Source organism: Myotis brandtii, unplaced genomic scaffold (assembly GCF_000412655.1).
Source record: "Myotis brandtii unplaced genomic scaffold, ASM41265v1 scaffold422, whole genome shotgun sequence".
Classification (NCBI taxonomy): Eukaryota; Metazoa; Chordata; class Mammalia; order Chiroptera; family Vespertilionidae; genus Myotis; species Myotis brandtii.
In genome coordinates this window covers 2,464,932-2,488,123 of record NW_005366171.1, presented here as the reverse complement: position 1 = coordinate 2,488,123, position 23,192 = coordinate 2,464,932, and the positions used below count along the sequence as shown (strand labels likewise).

At 35.3% G+C, this 23,192-nt stretch overlaps 1 protein-coding gene across 4 annotated transcripts in view; it reads left to right on the top strand.

Annotated features, from left to right (window-relative positions):
* SBF2 (SET binding factor 2) overlaps nt 1–23,192 on the top strand; it is a 319,520-nt gene that overhangs the window by 147,874 nt on the left and 148,454 nt on the right. For all 4 annotated transcript variants that reach the window (XM_014545863.1, XM_014545862.1, XM_014545864.1 and 1 more), the window contains 7 exons: nt 7,703–7,835; nt 9,050–9,158; nt 10,552–10,665; nt 11,796–11,873; nt 13,020–13,133; nt 14,282–14,410; nt 17,508–17,606. In XM_014545863.1, coding sequence (XP_014401349.1) covers nt 7,703–7,835; nt 9,050–9,158; nt 10,552–10,665; nt 11,796–11,873; nt 13,020–13,133; nt 14,282–14,410; nt 17,508–17,606 — 776 coding nt within the window. The remainder of the gene's footprint in view (nt 1–7,702; nt 7,836–9,049; nt 9,159–10,551; nt 10,666–11,795; nt 11,874–13,019; nt 13,134–14,281; nt 14,411–17,507; nt 17,607–23,192) is intronic.

Below are 23,192 nucleotides of genomic sequence, written 5' to 3'. Positions count from 1 at the left end.
GCCCCCCCCCCCCCCCAGGGCCCCAAATTTTTTGCGCCCCCGGGCCTCTAGTAAATATATAAAATCATAGCTCTTATCCCAGATATACTTTTAGCCTAGTGGAGAAACAGATATGTTTTTAAAATTACAGTGCAGTATAATTAGTGCAGTAATAGAGATACCAAGAGCTAATGTTTAGCTAGCTAGCAAGGGGGAGAAGGGCTTTCCAGGCATAAGGAAGAAGTAAGCAATGTGTAGAACCATGAAAGGCCTTCATACAATAGTTGTTTGATGATACTTGAGCATAGGGTTGTAGAAAGTCTTCAGAATGTCATCAGGAAGTAAATCGCTTTTCTTTTCAAAATTAAAGATTAAATATTTATGCTAGTTTTTTAAAGGCAACTATTTAAAAATACTAAAGGCAGACAATGATTGACCGTTTGAGTGCTTGTTGATGAGTGTGCTACGCTTGTTAGAGTTACACATAAAGTATGTAGTTGCTGCATTATATTATTTGAGAACAGTTCCAAAGAATCCTGGTTCAAAACTGTTTTCATTTACTCTGTATGGTGCCTAAGTGCTGCTATTAAATAGCTATCTCTATCTTTGTATCAAATTATCTATAATAATAAAAGCATAATATGCTAATTATACCAGACGTCCTTCCGGACGAAGCTGGGGCCAGAGGGAAGCCTGAGTCCTGGGTGCCTGCTGGCGGCCAGAGGGAAGCCCGGGTCCCTGGTGCCAGAGGGATGCCGGTGCCAGCAGCTGGGGGAAGGAAGGCCTACTCTTGCACGAATTTCATGCATTGAGCCTCTAGTCCTTTAATAAATGCAAATGCTCTGAGACAACATATTTATTAAGGGTTATCCTTCATTGTCACAAAGTTCTCTTGTCTAAAATTATATTTGGCTCTTTCAGCACTCTAGAGATTATTCTTCATATAAAATATGGCCACTGCAACATTTAAGAATATGCAACTTATGAATTATGGCAGGACAAACCGCCCCCTTTTTGTGCCCTGTGGCACTTTGTTCATGTCTCTATCCTTTGTGTTTTAACTATTTATTTACCAATCTGCCATCTTCACTGAACTGTGAGCTCGTAGGAGCCTGCCTCAAATTTATTTATATCCCTCCCTAGAGTTTAGCAGTTTCTTATGTATCTCAACAGCTCCATAAAGGTTTAACAGTAGAACACAGGAGGGAATGGGAGAAGCAAGTTTTAGTTAAAAGTGTTATTTCTGCTTCTTGCTTTAATTCCCCAGTTACTCTATACTATCCTTCCCCTTTGTTTGCTATTCTACTCCTAAGGTCCCTTTTGCTTCCTGGTTCTTAAATTTAGTTGTTAAAGTAGATTTTAATCTGACCGAATCAGAACAGGCACAGACTAGGAATCTAGGCCATTTAGTGTTGGAATAATCTAATGTGATTATCTTAGACCTAGAAAACCAAATATACCCATGTACAATTGCCCAATTCAATTACATTTCTTAACTATTTTTTACTTAGAAGATTTCCATTTCTAACATTTGCAAATAATATTCTCAATTTGTAACAAATATTAAAATTGCCTCTCAGTGATAGTTACAAAACTAAACTATAAAATATATAAAGCTTGAATCAGTGAAGGTAGGGATCTTGGTTTTCTTCATTGCTGTCATCTGGTGTATAGAACATAGTAGGTATTCAACAAATATTGATCGGATGAATGATAAATCTTCTTTTTCGTGCCTTGTGTCAAGTCATGACCATTATTATATTCTCTCCATTGTGGCTTGACCAGAAAGAACTATAATAAATTGTTTAAGGCTTCTAAAATATATCCTGTCTTAATACAGTGGCCTTTATTTTCTCAGTTTTCCCATTTGAAAGCTGAGACATAATGTTCTATTATTATTCAGAAAAGGGGAGGATTCTGGAGAAAAGTTCTTGGTGTTGTTTTTTTTTAAAATGGGAAACAAATGCATTTGTTAGTGTTTATGTTAGGAATTTTAGAACTTTAACCCTAAAGAAAAGTTAAAATCAGGAAGTAATTTTTCAGAATGTTTTACTATTTGAGTAATCAACAGGATGTGTTTGTACCATTGTACTGAAATCAGTAGTAATTATCACTGGAATGTTTGTTTTTCATATTCTCTGTTATTGTGCAGCTTTGGATGGATTCTGGCTAGTGAAGACTAAATAACAATTCAAGGTTACATAGAAAACTGATTTCCACTTGTAGATGAAAGAAATTGGATTTATGAATAACTATGTAGCTATGAATGCAGTAACAAGCATTGCTAGTTAGGAATAAAAACATTAATGTAATTTCTTAAAATATTTGAGCTATGGGTTATGGTATGAGTAAATTAGGTGTGGGTAAATTATTTTGTATTACACCATATAACCTTTCTGGATAATGAAAACCTTACCCTTTAAGCACTAGGATATTGTCCCTAACTCATTTCTACTATATGAGACATAACTCCTATCTTAATAAGTTTAGTGTACTATTTCCCCCCTTGATACTATAATTTTTTTTTAATGATACAAGTAGGATAGAGTCCCTTACAAATGCATGCCTTTCTTCTTCACTTTATTGCTAAAAAATGCTACCCATCCTCTGAGCCTTCAGATAGTCATACCCTTTTGGCTGATGAAGGGTCTTGCTTCAGCGTTGAAGGTTGCTTGCTGACTGATCAGCGTGGCGATTGCTGAAGGTTGAGGCGGATATGGTGATTTCTTAAAATAATACAACAGTGAAGTTTGCCACATTGATTGCTTCTTTCACAAAAAATTTCTCTATAGCATGCAATTTTGATTGATAGCATTTTACCCACAATAGAATTTCTTTCAAAATTGGAGTCAATCCTGTCAAAATCTGCCACTGCTTTATCAACTGAGTTTTTTTCACTATTCTAAACCCTTCACGGTCATTTCTGCAATCTTCACAGCATCTTCCTTTGTGTAGTGTACATAATTGTGTGCGCTGTATACAGCTGTTCATCCCGGAGGTTTGTTCACACCAGCATCACCACAAACACATGAGTAACGCGTTGTACTAGCCGTTACAGTGGCTTCAACATCACTGAGCAATAGGAGTTTTCCAGCTCCATTCTAACCTTAGGGGACACATGACTATACAAATGTGAGATTAGACTTAATAATATATTGTAAAACTGTTAATTTTGCTGGATATGATAACCATAGTGTGGTTATGTAAGATATTATCTCTATTCTTAACAAAAACACACAGAAGTATTTAGGGCTAAATGTTATAATGTATACAATTACGTGGCTCAGAAAAATGTGCGCGTGGAGGGTATGTTTAGGTCAGAGAGCACACCAGCACGTAAATGTTAAAGCAAATGGAACAACATTTTGATAATAGGTGAATCATGGTAAAGGCCAGATGGGTGCTCTGTGCATTATTCTTATTCTTGCACCTTTTCTATAAGTTTTAAATTATTTCCAAAGAAATATTTTAAAAGATCCATGTATCCATGATCTAGCTTAATAAATATAGCATCATAAATATAGTTGAAACTTCCTGCATATGCCTACTTGCTGGGGCTGACTAGCAGACCCTGAGCGATGGATGAATGGATTACTCTGACACAACGTTTGCTGTGAAAGAGAGGACTAAGGGACAGCCTGACTAAAGGAACCAGGCAGCCCCAATTGCCTGCCTTGTTATGCTTTTTATTACAGTTTTTATCTTTAGATACAATCAGTACGGTAAGTAATCTTGGGAGGACACATGTGTTTGTAGTGTCTTTTAAGCAAGGACACCCAAAAATTTAAGCATAAGGATTCCAGTAAACATCCGGGGGTCTGCTCATGCACAGACTTGTTTGGAAAGGTCAAGGAATAATTAGGGGCACCGCCTTCGGCACTCCCCTAAGTCAGAATTCCGATAAACAGGGCAGGCAACCTTCTGCACACTTCCCTTTTCTCATAATGTCCTCCTTACAGACGTTCCAACCAAGTCTCATGCTTCCTTGCATCTACTCTTCCCAAAGATAAACACATCCTGAATTTGGTGTTGATTAGTCCCAAACATAACCTCGTATGTTGACTGTATGTTTCTAATTTATATATACCGAAACAATAATATGTCGTAGTGTTTCATATGGTTTTAAACAATACATAAATGTTATATTGTATAATTATTTTTACACCTTACTTTTCTCACTCAATATTACACTTAGGCCAAAACCGGTTTGGCTCTGTGGATAGAGCGTCGGCCTGCAGACTGAAGGGTCCCAGGTTCGATTCCGGTCAAGGGCATGTACCTGGGTTGCGGGCACATCCCCGGTAGGAGATGTGCAGGAGGCAGCTGATCGATGTTTCTCTCTCATCGATGTTTCTAACTCTCTATCTTTCTCCCTTCCTCTCTATAAAAAAATCAATAAAATATATTAAAAAAATATTACACTTAGGAGGGTTATTCATGTTGATATATATGGCACTTGCTCTCTTATTTTCACTGCTATCCAGGTATCTTAAAAGTCTTAATGATGTTTTACAATGTTATATTCACAAATATAAATGCTACAAACTTACCTAAAAAGTTTGTATCACTTGAAAGTTGTATTTACATTTCTTTAATAATCATTGAGTTTTATAAATTTTGAATAATAAATTGCTAGTTTTAATTTTTTTGTTTCAGTCAACATTTGCCATCTTCAATCAGAGAAGTATAGTTTCATAGCATGATTTTGGCACTATTCATTTTCACATTTACAGTGTGTCCACTTTTATTATTTCAAGTACTGTTTCAGTGTATTATTTTATTCTTAAGTACATGTGAAGGACTTTTAGTAAATAATGGCATTAATAAGAATTACTGTAATGACTAAGTCATAAGGTATGTGTATCTTAACTTTATTTATATTCTTCTCAGCAATATGTATATAGTTCCTTTTCCTTACCCATCCTCAAAGAAACTTAGAATTATCAGGATTCAATTTCAATTATTGTTACAGGTTTAAAGTTGTAACTCATGAATTTATTGGGTTGAATTTTTCTAATTACTAGAGGTGTTGGAGCATCTTTTCATATGTTTATCAGCCATTTTAGTTTCCTCTTCTGTAAATTGTAAGTTCATATTACATTTCACCCTTGAACAGCATGAGAGTTAGGGCCACCGACTCCCTGAGCAGTCGAAAATCCATGTATAACTTTTGACTCTCCCAAAATTAACTACTAAATAGTCTACTGTTGAACAGAAGCATTACTGATAACATGAACAATTGATTAACACATATTTTGTACGGTACATGTATTATAAACTGTAGTCTTATAATAAAGTAAGCTAAAGGAAAGAAAATGTTAAGAAAGTCATAAAGAAGAGAAAATATATTTACAATACTTATTGAAAAAAAACCTGAGTATAAGTGGACCCACACAGTTCAAACCATTGTTGTTCAACTATATTCTTTTAGGTTGATTTTTTCCTGTTGATTTTAGTGGGGATTTAAAAATCGTCTTTTGGGCACTTATCCTTTTACATTTATATACTTCTAGGCAATTTCTCTCAGTTTGAAACTTGTCTCCATTTTTTAAATGTCATTTTTGACAGAAATGTCTTATTTAAAATAATTTATCAATCCTTTCATTTAGGATTTGTGTATTTTACCCTTTCCTTATATAAATTTATAAAGATATTCTCTGACATCTTTTAATGAAAGTTTTAACACCTTTTGATAGTGACTCATGTCACTACTCAGGTGGTGAGTTTAGCAAAACGTTCTTGAGGGCCTGCCCGGTAGCAGGTGTTGTGCTTGGCAGGAGGGGTATATCAGTGTATAAGGCCGGAGCTGTCTTTGAGGAGCTCACATTTTAATGAAAGCGACATCAAGCAGAAAGAAAATGGGTGAAAGTAGCAGATATATCAAACTGAAGGAAGTGTTCTGAGAGCTGGATCAGTTCAATATTGATCACACTGGTGTGGGAGGTGGCGACGCAATTGGAAAAATGGGGATGTAGGTCCATGAAGGCATTTTGACATAGAGCTCGGACTTCATCTTGTGAGTAAGTTGTTTTCAAACATTTTTAGCATCAGAATCCTAACTTCAAAGGAAATTAAAGTTAACAAATACAATAATTATATTAGCCATATTGTCATCTAATATGCCTTGATGATTTACTATGGTACTGTGCTGAGAACCAGGCATTATCCCATTCTTTTTTATAGCAATCTTATAGGATAGGTTTTAATATTATCTTCATTTTACCAACTGTGTCTCAGAGGGATTAATATATAAAACATGTTGGAGCAAAGTTTCTCTTACTAAATTGCTTCTGTGGAACAGAATGCTTTTGAAAATCACTACCCCAAAGCATGGGAAAATATTGAAGGGTTTGAGGGATGAAAGTAATTTAAGCAGATTTATATTTTATGTCCATGATGCTAGAAACTGTCTGGAGGACAGATTTGAAATTAATAAGGACTGGACTAAAGAAACCAGTTATGAAACTCTTACATTAGTCCAAATGAGAGAAGATTAAAAAGCTGAACTCATAAGTTCAGATATATCATATGGGATAAATTGGAAATGAGAAAAGAATATGGCAGCCCTAGCTGGTTTGGCTCAGTGGATACAGTTCTGCCCAAGGACTGAAGGGCCCTGGGTTCGATTCCAGTCAAGGGCATGTACTTCAGTTGCAGGCTCCTCCCTGGCGCCAGACTGTGGTCAGGGCACGTGCAGGAGGCAACCAATCAATGTGTTTCTCTCATATCAATATTTCTCTCTGTCTTCCTCTCTCTTCCATTCGCTCTAAAACTCAATGGAAAAATATCCTTGGGTGAGGATTTTTTTAAAAAAGAAAAGAGCATAGCAAATAATAATGGGCCATGAAGAAATCTGCATGTGTCACATTGGTTAAGGGAAATACAGAAAGTATTTTACCTTGAGAAAACTAATGGGGTCTCTTAATTTAGTGGGTCCATGTAATTAAGGTTGAACAGATATTTAAAAAGATGATTCATAATAAAAGAGAAAATAAGAAATGATATACTATTTAACTTGAACTTGATAAGTATGCATGCCATATTTTCTAGAGTTGCCACTAAAAATATAATAAAGGAACCAGCTTATAAATTCCACACTGGTAAAGGGATAAAAGAAGATCCAAGATAAATAGAAATTATAAAGAAAGGGGGGAAAAGAGGTAGAACAAATAAATATATAAGATACTATGTATATATATATATATATATAATCATAATAAGTGTAGGTTGACTAAATGGTCTGGTTAAAAGACAAAGATTGTCAGACTCGACTTTTAAAAAATTTCAACTATATGCTATTTACAAGAAGTAGAAGGTTAAAATAAAATATGGAAAAAGATATGCCAGGAAAATTTCAACAGCAAAGCTGGTGGTTATATTAACATTAGACAAATGCTCTTTAAAGAGGGAAAAAGTTATTAGAGCAATGGCAGTGTCTAAAATAGGAATTTAAATACAGACCTTGGAGATTTAGTTGAAAAGAAGGTAATAGTATGTTTCCAAACTATGTTCAATTAGTGTTAAACTGATTTGAAGAGTAAAGACAAAGTTTGGGGAAACAAATCCCATAAGTTGTATGGAATTTATAGTTTAACCAAATATTTTTCTTCAGAGATTTAAAAAATATTGGCTTTTTCATTCCATGTCATTCTAAGTCTATGTTTGTTGGCAACACATATAAAATTCAGTGCATTTGGTAAACATTTACTCTTGTGTTTTTCAGGAATTCAAAATGTCCTCAGCCTCTTTTGTGCAGTCCTCACGGAAAATAAGGTTCTCTTCCATTCCTCAAGTTTCCAGAGACTCAGTGATGCGTGCAGAGCCCTGGAGTCTTTAATGTTTCCTCTTAAATATAGGTGAGCTTTTTTACTTGTACTTTTATTATTCTCAAATTATGCATTAATTATTAACGATTAATCAAAACATCATGGCACAATAGTTTGAACTGTAAGGTTGTACTTTACAAAGTCATGATTCTGATTGAAATCTAGCCTAGAATTTGGAACTTTTGCAAGCCGTCCATTACTGAGTGTTGATTAATTTAGTGAAAAATTAATTAATTTGAATAGTATTATCAGTAGCATTTATTTCTCTTTGAATATGGTTGGTGATAAAATTAAGTTAGTGCTGTGATTTTTTTAATATTAAAGAATCATTAATTTTAGTGGTATATTGGTATTATCGTTCTATTAAAAAAAAGAACCCTTATCTTTTTTTAGATCCCTACTAAAGTATTTGTATATAATGATAAAATATCTGGATTTGCTTCAAATAATACAGTAGGGAAGAGAACAAAAGTAGGTAGAAATATTGTGCATTAGTAATTGTCATATCCGGATTGGATATATGCGGCTTTGTTTTATTTTCTTTCTGTTTTCTGAGGGGTATGTTAAAATTTTTCGATGATAAAAAGTAAAAAATAAAATAGTTTAAACAGTGATGCCTGATAGTGCTATAAGCAGAATATTTTATTCTAATATATTATTTTATTGATTTAATATTCATAACATCTAGGAAACTTAAGTTCATACAAACTAGAAAAAAAGTAGACTACAGATTTTATTTTAAAACTTTAAAAAAAATTTACCTATGTGCTTTTCTTAACCCTTAGATAACCTTACTTTTTGTACTTTACCACTCTTATTGAGTGCAAAGTCAAGTATAGAAAAATGGAATTTGATTGTTTTATGTAGACAAATCACCAGTGTTGATGGGGAGGGCCCATCAGGGAGTCAGTATTACTCTCTGATGTTATATTTCCATGTAAGGAAAAATGCTTTGAAGCCAGATTAAACACCCAAAGAGACTGCTTGTCTAGGAGGGGTGAAGGATAAGGAAGCTGCCCTGGATTCCACTTATTTAGATCTTATTATAGCTGCTTGTATCTTTCACATGAAGATTTTTTTTAAGTCTGTCCTTTTGAAAATTAAATAGTAATAACCATGAAAATATTATTGATAATTTCAAAACATAGATAATCTTAAAAAAAATTCATAGCATAAAGATGAAAGAAAAATGTTTATATTATGGAAAAACAAATATATCTCACATATATTTTCATTATTTCCAGTTACCCTTATATTCCCATCCTCCCAGCTCAGCTACTAGAAGTTCTAAGTTCACCAACACCATTCATTATTGGAGTACATTCCATCTTTAAAACTGATGTCCATGAACTTGTAAGTATTTAACTTTAAATTGCCAGTTATTGAGGCCAGAGTTTATCTTATTACCTTGAGTTTTATAACATTTCAACTTATTACTATTTTCAGCTCTATTGCATTCCCTATAGAAAAGATTGGCTGGAAGAAAGCATCATTAAAAAACCTAAACATACTAATTTTTCTATAGCAAATATGAGAGATTTACAAAATGAATTCATTAATATTTTCAAATGCCCTCTCCTGTGGCATATTAAGTTTATCTTCCTGTATTCTTCATCCTGTCTATAGGAAAGGAAGATAAAGTAATCTATATAGCATTCTATTTATACTTTTGTTATGAGTACTATAATTTATTCATATTTTGAAATTAGGCCTGTATTAATGCTGAATGGTGGATAACTAAAAAGCAAAAATTATTTGTAAAAGAGTGAAGGATTTTAGTGGAATGCAGGTTCAGTATGAGCCCCACCAAATTATTCTATTTCTTGCCTTGGCCAGAATGGCTCAGTTGGTTGGAGCGTTATCCCATATACCAAAAGGTCAGGGCACGTAGAGGAGGCTGAAGATATATGTTTCTCGCATTGATGTGTGTTTTTTTCTCTCTTCCTTCCATTCCCTCTCTCTAAAATCAATAAAAAGTGTATCCTTGGGTGAGGAAAAAAAATTATTCTACTTCTCATGCCATGTGAATAGAAAGAAATACCAAAGAAGAAAAGTAATACTCCACATCAATGATTTTTAACCAGTGTGCTGTAACAATTTTTAAAACATGCATTACCTGACTGCTACACAAAGGGATGATTCATGTCCCAGGCAGGACAGTGGGCTAGCCTAAGATTTCAATACACTGTTCATAATGGCATGCATTTAAAACTTACGAATTGTTTATTTCTGGAATTTTCCTTTTAATATTTTCAGACCATTTGACTGAAGGTAGCCTAGACCTCAGAAAGCACAACCACAGATAAGGGGGGACTACTGTAGTGTAGACAGAAGCTCAGAAGCCATGAACCCAGAGTTCTTTTACTATGGACAATCAAGAGGCTCTTCCAGCCCTGGCCGGTGTGGCTCAGTGGTGGAGTGTCAGCCCGTGCACCAGATGGTCTCGGGTTCAATTCCTTATCAAGGGCACGTACCTGGATTGCCGGTCAATCCTAGGCCCCAGTGTGGGAGGCAACCAATTGATGTGTCTCTCTCACATCTATGATTCTCTCTCTCTCTCTCCCTCCCTCCCTTCCACTCTCTCTAGAAATCAATAGATAGAATATCCTTGGGTGAGGATTAACCAAAATAAAAAAAGGAAGCTCTTCCACACCTGGTTCTTCTCATTTTGAATTAGTGAAGATCAAATTAATTTGCTCAACAACAAATATATTGTATTAATTATATTAATTTTTATCTCTTTCAGTTAGATGTAATCATAGCAGATTTGGATGGAGGAACTATTAAAATTCCTGAATGTATTCACCTCTCTTCCCTCCCGGAACCACTTCTACATCAGACTCAAGCAGCTCTTTCTTTGGTATGCCATTTTTTAAATAGAAATTTTCTCTTGATTTAAATCTAAACTAAGATAATTATAATTAAATATAATGAGCAGTGCAATTACTTTTTAAAAAGGTCTTAAAACATGAATATAGTCTCATGGAGTATTTAGGAGTCTTTACTAAATATTATCTAAAGAATATACTTTGAATTCTAACTGAATATTTGTTGTATATTCATTCTTTCACTCAGCGTATTTACTTAGTACTGAATACTGTCGTAGGTATTGGAAACACACATGTGAAAACAAGACTAGACTCTGCCTTGAAGTCACTGATTCCCCTAACCCTCCATTAGAAGCCAGCACTTTTTCCTTCTCCTCCAACCTCCTAGTGACATCTCATTCCTCCATGATAGGTGTGCTACTTGCAAAACAGTGGGATGTTGTTTTGCCAATGTTTTCAAGTTACTACAGGAAGATGTTACTTATAGATAGATTAAATGTCCAGCATTCTGTGTAGTGAAGTTTTAAGAAATCTATGGCCTGGATGGTTCTCATTGAAATGAATTTAATTTTTTGTAGTTATTTTACCTTATTTGATTTGTAAAGCACAGTATTTTATTTTACTGACAACATTTTTAGATGCCCATTGATGCATCATCAGAAAATTGAAACTTAGAAATTCTGCATTTTAAGCCATTACTAGAACTAAAGCCTTCATAATCCCCTCAATATTTCAGTTAATTAATTAATTTTTAATTATACTAAAAAACATAAAAATAAATGCTTGTTTAAAATTTTCAACTATATGGCCAAATAGCTCTGCGGTAGACTATTCCCTTCCCAGAGGTAACTACTATTTTATAGCTTAGTGTATATTCTTTCAGAACCTTGCATTTTCATTTATCTGTACATCAATGCATGTACATATATAGGCTTACATATGTGAATTTTTCTAGAACTTGGGTTTTCATTAAATATTTTCTCTTGGAGATCATTTCGCAATAATATATGCAGAACTACCTCAGCTAAATACATTGTAGTTCATGGAAAAAATATATTGTAATTCATATACTGACACTTTTTCATATGATGTTCCAAGTAGATTAAATAATAGGTTTTATTGACATTAAGATCTTCTGTATAACAAAACTTCTTTGCTTTAGATTCTACACCCAGATTTGGAAGTGGCAGATCATGCTTTCCCCCCTCCACGAACAGCTTTATCCCACTCAAAAATGCTGGTAAGAAGTTTAAGTTTTATGCTTTTAAAGAGAACTGTACTTTTATTTGTATGATTGTTAAAGAAGCTGAATTACATGGACAACCTCGTGAAAATGAGAGTTAGGTGGACAGCCTAGTAAACAGTGCACCAAATTAGAAATCAAGAGAATTGCTACTGACTCACCTCATGTCCTGCTCAAAGAGTCGTCACAGGGTAGCACACTGACCAGTGGGGAGAAGGGCTAAAACTGTTGTCCTGAGGAAGCATAATAAGTAACAGACAAAAAATCAGAACCGAGGCTATAGCCTGGAAAATTGTGTCAAGCAGCAAATTAAAAAGGTCAGGCAAGGATAAAAAAAAGTGGGGAGAGGGAAACTTACAAAAAATTGAAACAGTATTGTTGATAATAGGAGAGAATCAAGTTTGAGAAGTGAGTAGATGAAAATAGTTCCAACTAGAAGCCATGAAAGGGTGAGTAGTAACAGAGATCCCTTTTAAATTTTGCTCAGTGCATCTCTTAGAGATGAGCTTTGTGGCCAATCAGCGAGCTTCATAGAGCTAGACACCTTTGACAAGTTCCTTAAGCATTCTTGACTATTTCCTCATTAATTAAATAAGGGTTGACTAAATAAATCTGTAAGTTTCCTCCCAATTCTAAAACTATGATTTATATAAAAGCCTGAATTATTAAAACAGAGTTGAAGTCAGACCTTATTAATATGAGAATACATTTTTATAAGTTGGATAAATTTTGGAAGAATTTTTATAAGCTTTAAAAAGTTTTTGATTTTTTTCTTTGTATTTGTGATATTCTTTTGGTGGCTATAAAAAGCAAATGACTTGGGAAATATGCCCTTCTTTAGCATGGTGAAAGGGGAGACTGTGACTTGTGTTTTTTCTGATAGGAAAATTGAATGTACTAGAAGCAAGTTTTGTTTGGTTCAGTTTTAAAAAGAACTATTGAACAGCCTATGCTGCCAACAGTGGAACAGTCTAGATGCCAATCACTCAGGATTGCCTCAAATGAGACTGACATGTAGAAAGCACAGACATACAGATTTATTTAATAATCCCTCAACTTCTTTACAACTTTTTGATTTTGTGATAATTCATTTTATTTTTTAAGAAACTCAATTACCTAACATGTTTCTTCTTATATTTTCAGGATAAAGAAGTACGTGCAGTTTTTCTTAGATTATTTGCACAACTTTTCCAAGGATATAGATCATGCTTACAGCTTATAAGAATTCATGCAGAACCAGTGATACATTTTCACAAGGTAAGGTACAGAACTATATGGAATCTGTCCAAAATGTAGACTCCAATTAGATAAAACAACTTGGTTGTCCTTTTCTGGCCATGGATTTTCCCCTTAATTTATCAAATGGGGTTATTTAAAATATCTATGTGGTTAGATGATGATTTTTTTCCTTTTTATTGAATTTATTGGGGTGATAATTCTTTGACGAGGTATAGTTTTTATCAAATTAATGCACTATTTACAGACAAAATTGGGCTAGTACAAAGTAGAATCTATTCAGGTGCACAATTCTACAACACGTCATCTGTTCACTGTATTGATAATTTTTAATAATACTGTGGAACTAATATGTTTTCATTCAGAGTGTAATGTTAACTTTAAATTGGTTTTCTCTTAAAATTGAGTGTTAATTTTTGATTTCTCCTCCTGCTTTACAGACAAATTCATTTTTATTCTTTTCAATACCTGTAGTATCTCAGGTATCAAAAACCTTTTTAAGAGAACTGTAATTTATAATAACACATTTTTGCATGAAGACACTTATTCAAGCTTTATCTTTCTACTAGAGCCCCGGTACACGGATTCGTGGGGTCCCTTAGCCTGGCCTGCGTCCTCTCCCCGCAATCCAGGACCCCTGTGGGGATGTCAGAGAGCCAGTTTCGGCCCGATCCCCACAGGCCAGGCTGAGGAACCCCACCAATGCACAAATCCATGCACCAGGCCGGTTTCGGCCGGATCCCCACAGGCCAGGCTGAGGAACCCCACTGGTGCACGAATCTGTGCACTGGGCCTCTAGTATGCATATAAGATCTTTGGTTAATCTCTTCCCACCCTCCCCCCAGCAGCATCCTAACCCACAGCAAATTCTGCGAGGAATCAGGCTCCCTCCTCTCTGGGTCCGGGGTATGGGTGAAGCAGATTCAGGGCCAACAATGCCCCAGCAGCAACCTAACCCATGGCCAAATCTGCAAGGAATCAGGCTCCCTCCTCTACTGGTCAGAGCGTCTGCCCCCTCATGGTCATTGCATGTCATAGCTACCGAGCTACCGGTCGAATGGTCGACAATCACTTAGGCTTTTATATATATAGATAGATTATATTTTATTTTGACCATCCATTCATTATTGAGTGATAAATTATTCATTTCACATTTTCTTTCTTTACAGACAGCTTTTTTGGGGCAGCGTGGTTTGGTTGAAAATGATTTCCTCACTAAAGTTCTCAATGGAATGGCGTTTGCAGGTTTTGTTTCAGAAAGAGGCCCTCCCTATAGATCTTGTGATCTCTTTGATGAGGTACAGTTTTTATCAAATGAATACATTATATATAGACAAAATTAGGCTGGTACAAAGTAGAGAAGTAGTATTTTAAACTTTTAATCAAAATTATAACTATGTTATACATTAAATATCAAATAATCCAAATATTATTACTATTATGCTTATCAGATCTTGGTATTTAATATGTGGATTAGAACAATTAGAAAAAATATAACTATGGGATATCTCAGACTTACATAAAATCTTGAACAACTTAATTTTAAATTGTTGATTAAAATCTTTTTGAAAAAATTGACAGTGATTGTGTAAGTAGAACATTTATTTTTTAAGGCAATAACACAATTCCTTTATTGGTTTCATAGAGAAAAAGTCAAAGTTTTATGAGTAGATATGTGACTTTAAGCAGTTATATATTGTCCATCAGTGTCCTAGAGACATACTTTAGCTTAATAGCATTCTTACTGATATCCGTGATAGCTCCCTTGGGTGATATTAAATATATGAAAGACAGATTTAAGTCTTTATCAAGGAATTGGCCATAGAAAGGGAAAGTTAGAACAGATGCTATTTTGTGTTCATTGTGATTTCTCTTATTTTAATGCATCTTTCCATTTACCATTTAACTATTTTCATAGAAGCCCATTCTCGTGGATAGAATGAGGAAAGTTACTCCCATTCCAGTTTCTGAAAGAGTACTGTATTTGAACCAATAAATGTAAAGTTCCTTGAAGTCTGTAAAAGAAAACACTCCTAGCACCCAAGATCGTGGAGAATAGTAATAGTGATCATATTTTGGAGTTGCTGGTTTTATTTTATGTAGAGAAGGTAGGATTCATGGTCTTAAAGATCCTTGGTTCAGAGAAGAATCTTTTGTTTTTATTACATAGAGATAATTAAGTAGTCACAGGTGAAATTGAAAAAAGAGGCACATGTTTTAATTCTGAGTATGGAGAATTGCACCAAATGCTTTAATTAATAGTAAAAAAAAAAATCATATGAGGATTTAGGAGCAATTGCCCTGAGGTGGACAATTATTTCTTACAGTTATTGACCACTAATTCTCTAATACCAACATTAAATATGATTGATCATTGGTTATCTAATATTAACATATATCAGCCTTTAGATCAGTGGTTCTCAACCTTCCTAATGCCATGACCCTTTAATACAGTTCCTCATGTTGTGGTAACCCCCAACCATAAAATTATTTTCGTTGCCACTTCATAACTGTAATTTTGCTACTGTTATGAATTGTAATGTAAATATCTGATATGCTATATGTGTTTTCCGATGGTCGCGACCCACAGGTTGGGAACTGCTGCTTTAGATCCTAAGTAATTGAGACATAATGTTTTTGGGGTTAAATTGGATGCTCTTCATACTCTTTTCTAGCTCTTCCATTTTATTAGTCTCTGAAGCATTTTAAATAATAATATTTGTTTATATACCCCCTTTCTTTTCTATCCAAATTCTCCCTTCCGGCAGTTTCATCACAACTAATAATTCATATTAATTACTTTTTAAAAACTTGCTTGCTACAGCCTCTGACTATTTTTGTACGTCTTTTGCTTGCCTGGAGTGCCCTCCCTCTACCTTTCAGTCTGACCATGACCGTCCATTCTTCATACTTTGCTCTTATCTCACCACCTCCCCAAAGTACATTGGAAGTCTACTAGTCTGCATTGAGCTTTATTTTGTATCTCTAACTTCATCTGGCAGCTTATCTTTTATTATGTGCTTTTATATCCTTTAGGTTAGAAACATTAGATTAGAAACAATGATAAGTCAAGGACCTTGTCCAAGATTCCTATTGCGTCTCTTAATGTTCATCTTGTTCTAGGTTCTGCCAGCAGTGATGATTTTTGGCATCTTGTTGATGTTACTTGAAAAATAGTTCATATGTGTATACTTGTCAAGTGCTTAAAAGCAATGAGACATCAGACCTAAGTAATTTCTTGTCTAGCACCTTTAGCCACTTAGTTGGTTTGCATTAGAATGTGTTTTTGTAGGAAAGTGTTGTGTGCTTCTAGGAAAGCGATCCTTGTTCTCATTTAGCCTGGGCAGCCTACCACATGACAGGATTATGAAGCTTTGAGAAGCAGCTTATCCCCACACTCCATCAGATAGGCCTGTTAGAAAGAAAAGTGTTTGCCATGGTTTGACAGTCTTTCTGAATCCTGGCCTAGAATAGGTGAAGTCATGGCTTTAAATGTCTGTCTATTCCAGTAAATCTAGTAGTTCCTAGAAGAAAATATCTTATACCCTTTTTAAAAAATTCATCCATCTACCCCAGGGGTGGGCAAACTTTTTGACTCGAGGGCCACATGGGTTCTTAAACTGGACCGGAGGGCCGGAACAAAAGCATGGATGGAGTGTTTGTGTGAACTAATATAAATTCAAAGTAAACATCATTACATAAAAGGGTACGGTCTTTTTTTTTTTTAGTTTTATTCATTTCAAACGGCCGCGGGCCGTAGTTTGCCCACGGCTGATCTACCCCCTCCTCCTCACACATTTTTTTCCTGTCAGTACTCTTCTCTCTACTCCAAATATACACACTCTCCCAGTTCTCCCAGCTATTTCTTTAGTAGGGACATGGATTAGAGTTTATATAATTTAAGAACTGGAAGGAGCCTAAAGATCATCTTGTTCCTACATCTTACATTAGAGATGAAGAAACTGGAGCTTAGTGACTTTTTCTAAATTTCACTGTCAGCAGAGCTGGAACCAGCATCTGAGTGACCTGACATTTGGTTCGTGTTTTGTGAGTTAGGGACATGTTTGGTGACTTTCTGACCACCCACACTTCTCAAAGTGAGAAATATCTAAGTGAGGCCTGGAGAATGAAAGGGTCTCTGAGTTCCAGAAATGACTTTTCCAAGAGGAAACAGGGCCCTAAATCATCAGGGAGAGACCACTGGACATCCAATGACTGGATAGACTCCATGCATCTAGAATAGAGGTGAAGCTCAGCAAAAATCTAAAATATTATTTTAGTAATAGTATATATTTTGGATGCTTCTTGGTTTGCTAATTGTATGAAATTATCACACAATTTTCTAATTCAGCATATCTTAGAATTGATGTTTTGCCATTTCATTCTTTTTTTAAGCTGGTAGCTTTTGAAGTAGAGCGAATTAAAGTTGAAGAAAATAACCCACTGAAGATGATAAAGCATGTCAGAGAACTTGCTGAGCAACTGTTCAAAAATGTAAGTAAGTATATTTATTTAGACAGTCATTAATTTTAAAAGTGCTAATTAAGTATTTTGTTTGAGAAACTGAAAAGCTTCATCTTTCCAGTGATAATATTCTTGTTCTAACTTCAGACCTTTGGGACGATAAGTTAATAAGATATTACAGTTGCTACTGTGCATCAAAATAGATCTTTTTTTAAAAATGATTTTCCTGTCAATTATTGCATTATAAAAACTTCTTAGTTACAATTTTCCATTTGTCATTTGCCCTCATTGTGATTTTCATTTAGGTTTCTATCTTCATAAGAGTAAATTTGGGCATTTCAAGACATAAATATTATACCCATTGGAGACCAGAACTACCTCAGACACAACTGCCCCATGTCCTCTGCTTTAGCTTAATAGTGAGGGTCCACTGGATCAGGAAAATGATTTGAGTTGAATTGTTTTGAACAGACAGGGCGTGAAATGCTAAAAGACAGCAGATTGTCCAGTCACCAACTATAAAAACTCAAGGGTGAAAATATTCTCCATATAACAGAAGTGCAATAAGTGTAAAAGATTGATATTTCACATTGGTAACGTGTGAAATAATAATTTGGATACCAAGAAAGAAGATAACCTAACATGACAGGGTGGTTATGTGCATGTGGAAAAATGGCTAATTATTACAACTCCTTCCTCTGCTTATAAAGCTTTTACAGAATCAAATCCTTTTACTAAAAAAAAGGAAAGTAAGGGGAAAGTTGAGGGAAGTATTTTTCCATCTTTCTTTTTTTTCCCAGAGAGGAAGGGAGAGGGAGAGAGATAGAAACATCAATGATGAGAGAGAATCGTTGATCAGCTGCCTCCTGCACACCCCACACTGGGGATCAAGCCCCCAACTCGGGACCCTTCAGTCCACAGGCCGACATTCTATCCACTGAACCAAACTAGCTAAGGTGGAAATATTTTTCAGGAGAATAGGTAAGAAGGACGTGGGACCCATATCCTGGTATTGTTTAACTTAATTATTTGCATAGGTTCACCTTTTTGGATGTTGGGTCATTATTAGTCACATCCCTTCAAAATCTGAGAACCAAATTGTGTTTCTTTATTCAATTATTTATAAATTTTATTTCTGAAGTTACTTTAAAATGTATCCTTTGGGTGGATACCCTACATTCCACATATAACTGTCCAATACTGTAATAAATCTATTTCTTGATTAGTATACTAGAACTTGGGGAAAATTCTGTCAGAAGGAAAACTTGTGTTCTGTGCTGGTCTTTGCCATTTATGTTGGCTGTGTACAACTAATGTATAGCATGAACACATGAGACAGTTCTATTGGCTTATTGTAATAATAAATAGTGTTTAAAGCAACATGCCAGGAATGGGATTAAGCACATAGTATATCATCTCTAACCCTCATATCAGTTATGTAAGATATAGGTGTCATTACCCCCATTTACTGGGGATAATTGGCTCAGGATTGTAAATGGCTATTAAGTAATTGAATCCAGATTTTAAATTCAGGAATTATTATCTGTCCAATTCCTAAGTTGATGTTCGTTCACTCCATTAGGCTGGCTCATCTTCAACTGGAAAAAATGTGGTATTTCCAATGGCTGATTTTATAGTTTGTTCTTTATAAAGCACTTTAACATACTTTCTCATATGATCTTGGAAGTTACCCTGTACCCTGTGAGATAGATAGTGATATTGATGTTGATAAGTGAGGAAACTGAATATTAGAAAGCTTTTTTCCTTGCTCACTTGGAGTGATTTATTGATATATTTCAAAAAGTAAAAAAACATTAACTGGGAGTCAGTGTTTAATACTCTGGGACTGATTCCTTTAATCTGAATGTTTATTTCTTAGATCTTTGCAAACCTATTCCAGAACTGCAACATTTTATAGCCAGTAAGTGACCAGAGCTGGGGTTCTGACACACGTTTGTCCTGTTACAAGACTGAGTACACAATGCACGTTAGGGAGTATACCAAGCCACTTTAGTGCAGAAATGAAATAAATTTTTTCTTGCCATTCTAGACCTTAAATTTTGTGATACATAGCTAACACTAAGCCAACACAAAAAAGAAAACTGCAGTAAAATATCTACTACTTATATATTCTTAAAGGTGAATGCAAAGCATGAACAACCCCTGTCCTTCAACACTGTTAAAGAGGTCATCACGAGGGACTGTATGGAATCGCCCTTCAAATGAACTCTACATTTCTTGAGCACTTATTGGGCTTCTTTCCTCCCACAATCCAATTCTATTTCATTTCATTTCATTAATTCCATTCATTCAGTATGTATTTATTCAGCACCTACTATTGCCAGCATTTTCTAGGTACATGATTCCCCTAATATCCTTGAGAGGAGGATACATGATGAGTGAGAATTTGAGAATATCCCAATAGATTGTCATCAGACTTTCTATAACTCTTTCTAGTTTTAAGAATTTGAAGTCCTTGATGATCCCAACATTCCTGAAGTAAATACTTGACAAAGTTAGAAAGCAGAGCACGATAGTCATGCAGGAAGTTGAGGGGAGGGAGGAAGGATGGTTTTAATGCAAGGGAAATCATCCAGATGTTTCCATTTTTAACTAGTCAGTGTTCTTTTTTAAATCAAATTTCTAGAATTCCCTCTGGTAAGCAAGAGCCAATCATATAATTTGACTGTTTTCTTATTATTGGGTTATAATCGGGACCTGGTGGTTCCATTCTGATGTTTGTAAATACTTTATTGCACTGAGGTTTGATATGTGTATCTAGCGTCTCTCCTTTACTTCCCTTTGAAATACCTCAAAAATGGACCTTAATTTTTCAGTTTCTTCTTGCCACTCCTTTATATTGCTTCTTAATGAGTAGGAATGAATTGTAGGAATGTGAGCAAATGTGAGTAGGGTGAATTGTAACTGGGTTTAGCTGCTATTTGACTTTCTGGAGCTCCCTAAATAATTAAAAAATGTATTTGGTGACTGGTGGAGGGGGGGAATGGGAAAGTGGAATGAAGGGGAAGAAAAGGAATAACTCCATTACAGACAAATTGGCTAAGCATTAATAAGGTTTATACCATGAAGATTATTGGCTATACATTTTTACAGCTTTTCTTTCCTTGTCCAGTTGACAATACTGGGTCCACCCACCTTGGCTTTCAGAATCGTCAATGTCTGAATGACAGCACATTTAGTTACTTACCGCTCTATCCCTATGATTCTTGATACACACTCATAAAGGACCACTAACTGCACACAAAATGAGAATTTTAAAATAGGCCAGGACAAGAACTTTATAAAACCTCCATTTCACGGCATCGAGTAATTAGTTGGATATGTGTTTTACTGTTTTATATAGTGCAGTTTTTTTTTTAACTTGTTTTGCATCTGCAGTAGTACATAAATATTAGCTAGATGGTATAATTTGTCTGACAGTTTTCTTAAAAGTAAAGGGGTAAATAAGAGCACTTGGACTTCCTTATACAATAATATGAGATTTTTATTTGTCCTTTACCAGTATTTCATTGCCCAAAATGGAAACAAATAGGTTTTTAAATCCTAACAGGAGAACAAATCCCAACTATAGGAATAGCCATTGTAAATCATGTAAGATCTACACCCTTTATATTTCTGCAGAAAGTTAATTTCACTAGCAGGCAAATTTAGTCTACATGGATGCTATCTGTACTCTCTGCTAATTGTGCATAAAGGGATTTTTTTGTTGTTGCTATAGGAATGAAGTAAAACCTTGTGATCATCTTATTCTTAAAGAATCAAAACATAAACAACTTGTTTAGATTATTATGAGAAAATGAGGGTCCCAACCCAAAGCATAAAAATCATACTCTTTCCCCCATCCTGTCTGGTTTGTTTGTGCATTTTTTAGTCAGCTTTACAATGATAAATTCTCATCATAGTAAAATTTGCCCTTTTTAAATGTACTGTTCTATGGGTTTTGACAAATGAGTGAAGTATACAACCACCACCACCACAGTGAGAACATAGACTATTTATTTTACTCCAAAAATTTCCCTAATGTGCCCTTATAGTCATGTTCTCCCACCACCCCAAACTCTTGGCAGCTGATATGTTTTCTGTCTGTGTACTTTTCCCTCTTCCATAATGTCATTATGTAGTTTTTTGAGTTTGATTTCTTTCACTTAGCATAATGCATTTTAGATTCACCCATGTCACTACTTAAATCTGTTGTTAATTCCTTTTTATTGTTGAGTAGCATGCCATTGCAAGAGTGTACCAAAGTTTTATTTATATGTTGACCAACTGAAGGACAGTTTTGGAAATTATGAATAAAACCACCCTAAACATTTGCATAGGTTTTTGTATGTACTAGTACATAATTTTTCACTTCTCTTGGGTAAATATTTAGGAGTAGCATACTGGTAACAGAACATTAACTCTATAAGAACTAAGCGCCCAACCAGTGTGGCTCAGTGGTTGAGCATCAACCTATGAACCAGGAGGTCATGGTTCAATTCCTGGTCAGGGCACATGCCCGGGTTGCAGGCTAAATCCCCAGTGTGGGGCATACAGGAGGCAGTTGATCAATGATTCTCTCTCATCATTGATGTTTCTATCTCTCTCTCCCTCTCCCTCTCCCTTCCTTTTTGAAATCAAAGAAGAACTAAGGTATTTCCCTGGTGTCTGTATCATTTTGCATTTCCTTCAGTAATATATGACAGTTTCATTTGCTCCCTATCTTCAGCAACACTTTGTATCCTTAGTTTTTTGTTTTTAGCCATTCGAATAGGTGTGTGGTGGTATCTTATTATGGTTTTAAATTGCATGTCAATAGGTGAGTGAGAATATAGGTCTCTTAGCTAGTCACTATATGCTTCCTGATTACTTATAAAAATAGTACTTGTCTTAGTCCTGGCTGATGTGGTGGTTAGAGTGTCAATCCTCGAACTGGAGGGTCTTGAGTTTGATTCCAGTCAGGGGCACATAGCTGGGTCGCAGATTCAATGCCCGTCCCCATCAGGGTGTGTGTGGGAGGCAACCAATCAATGTGTCTCTCACATCAAAGTTTCTTTCCTTCTCTCTCTCTCTCTCTCTCTCTCTCTCTCTCCTTTCTCTGTCTCTTCCCCTCCCCCTCTCCTTTCCTCTCTTTGAGAATTAATGGAAAAAACATCCTCAGATGAGGATTAACAGCAACAACAAAAATAGTACTTGTATTAGAATATGAAGCTTCCAGCTATAATCATGAATTAGAACAGTGCTTCTCAACAAGGATAATCCCTTCCCCCCAGAAATTTGGCATTTTTGGTTGTCACAACTGGAGAGGGTGTACTACTGGCTCTGATAGGTAGAGGTCAGGGATGCTTCTAAACATCTTACAATATACAAGACACTCACCCTCCAAAAAAATTATTCAGCCCAAAATGTCAATAGTGCCAAGGTTGAGAAACCCTGTATTAGGCAACCAGCACATTAGATATTCAAGTCATACACCAAATTTATTTGTATTAAGGATGAGACGTTAATTCAGTTAGATGATCATTGAAAGGCCTATGACAGGTGTGGGCAACCTTTTTGTGAGTGCGTGCCAAAACCAGCAAAATCTCTGACTCAAAATTCTTCTGCGTGCCAACC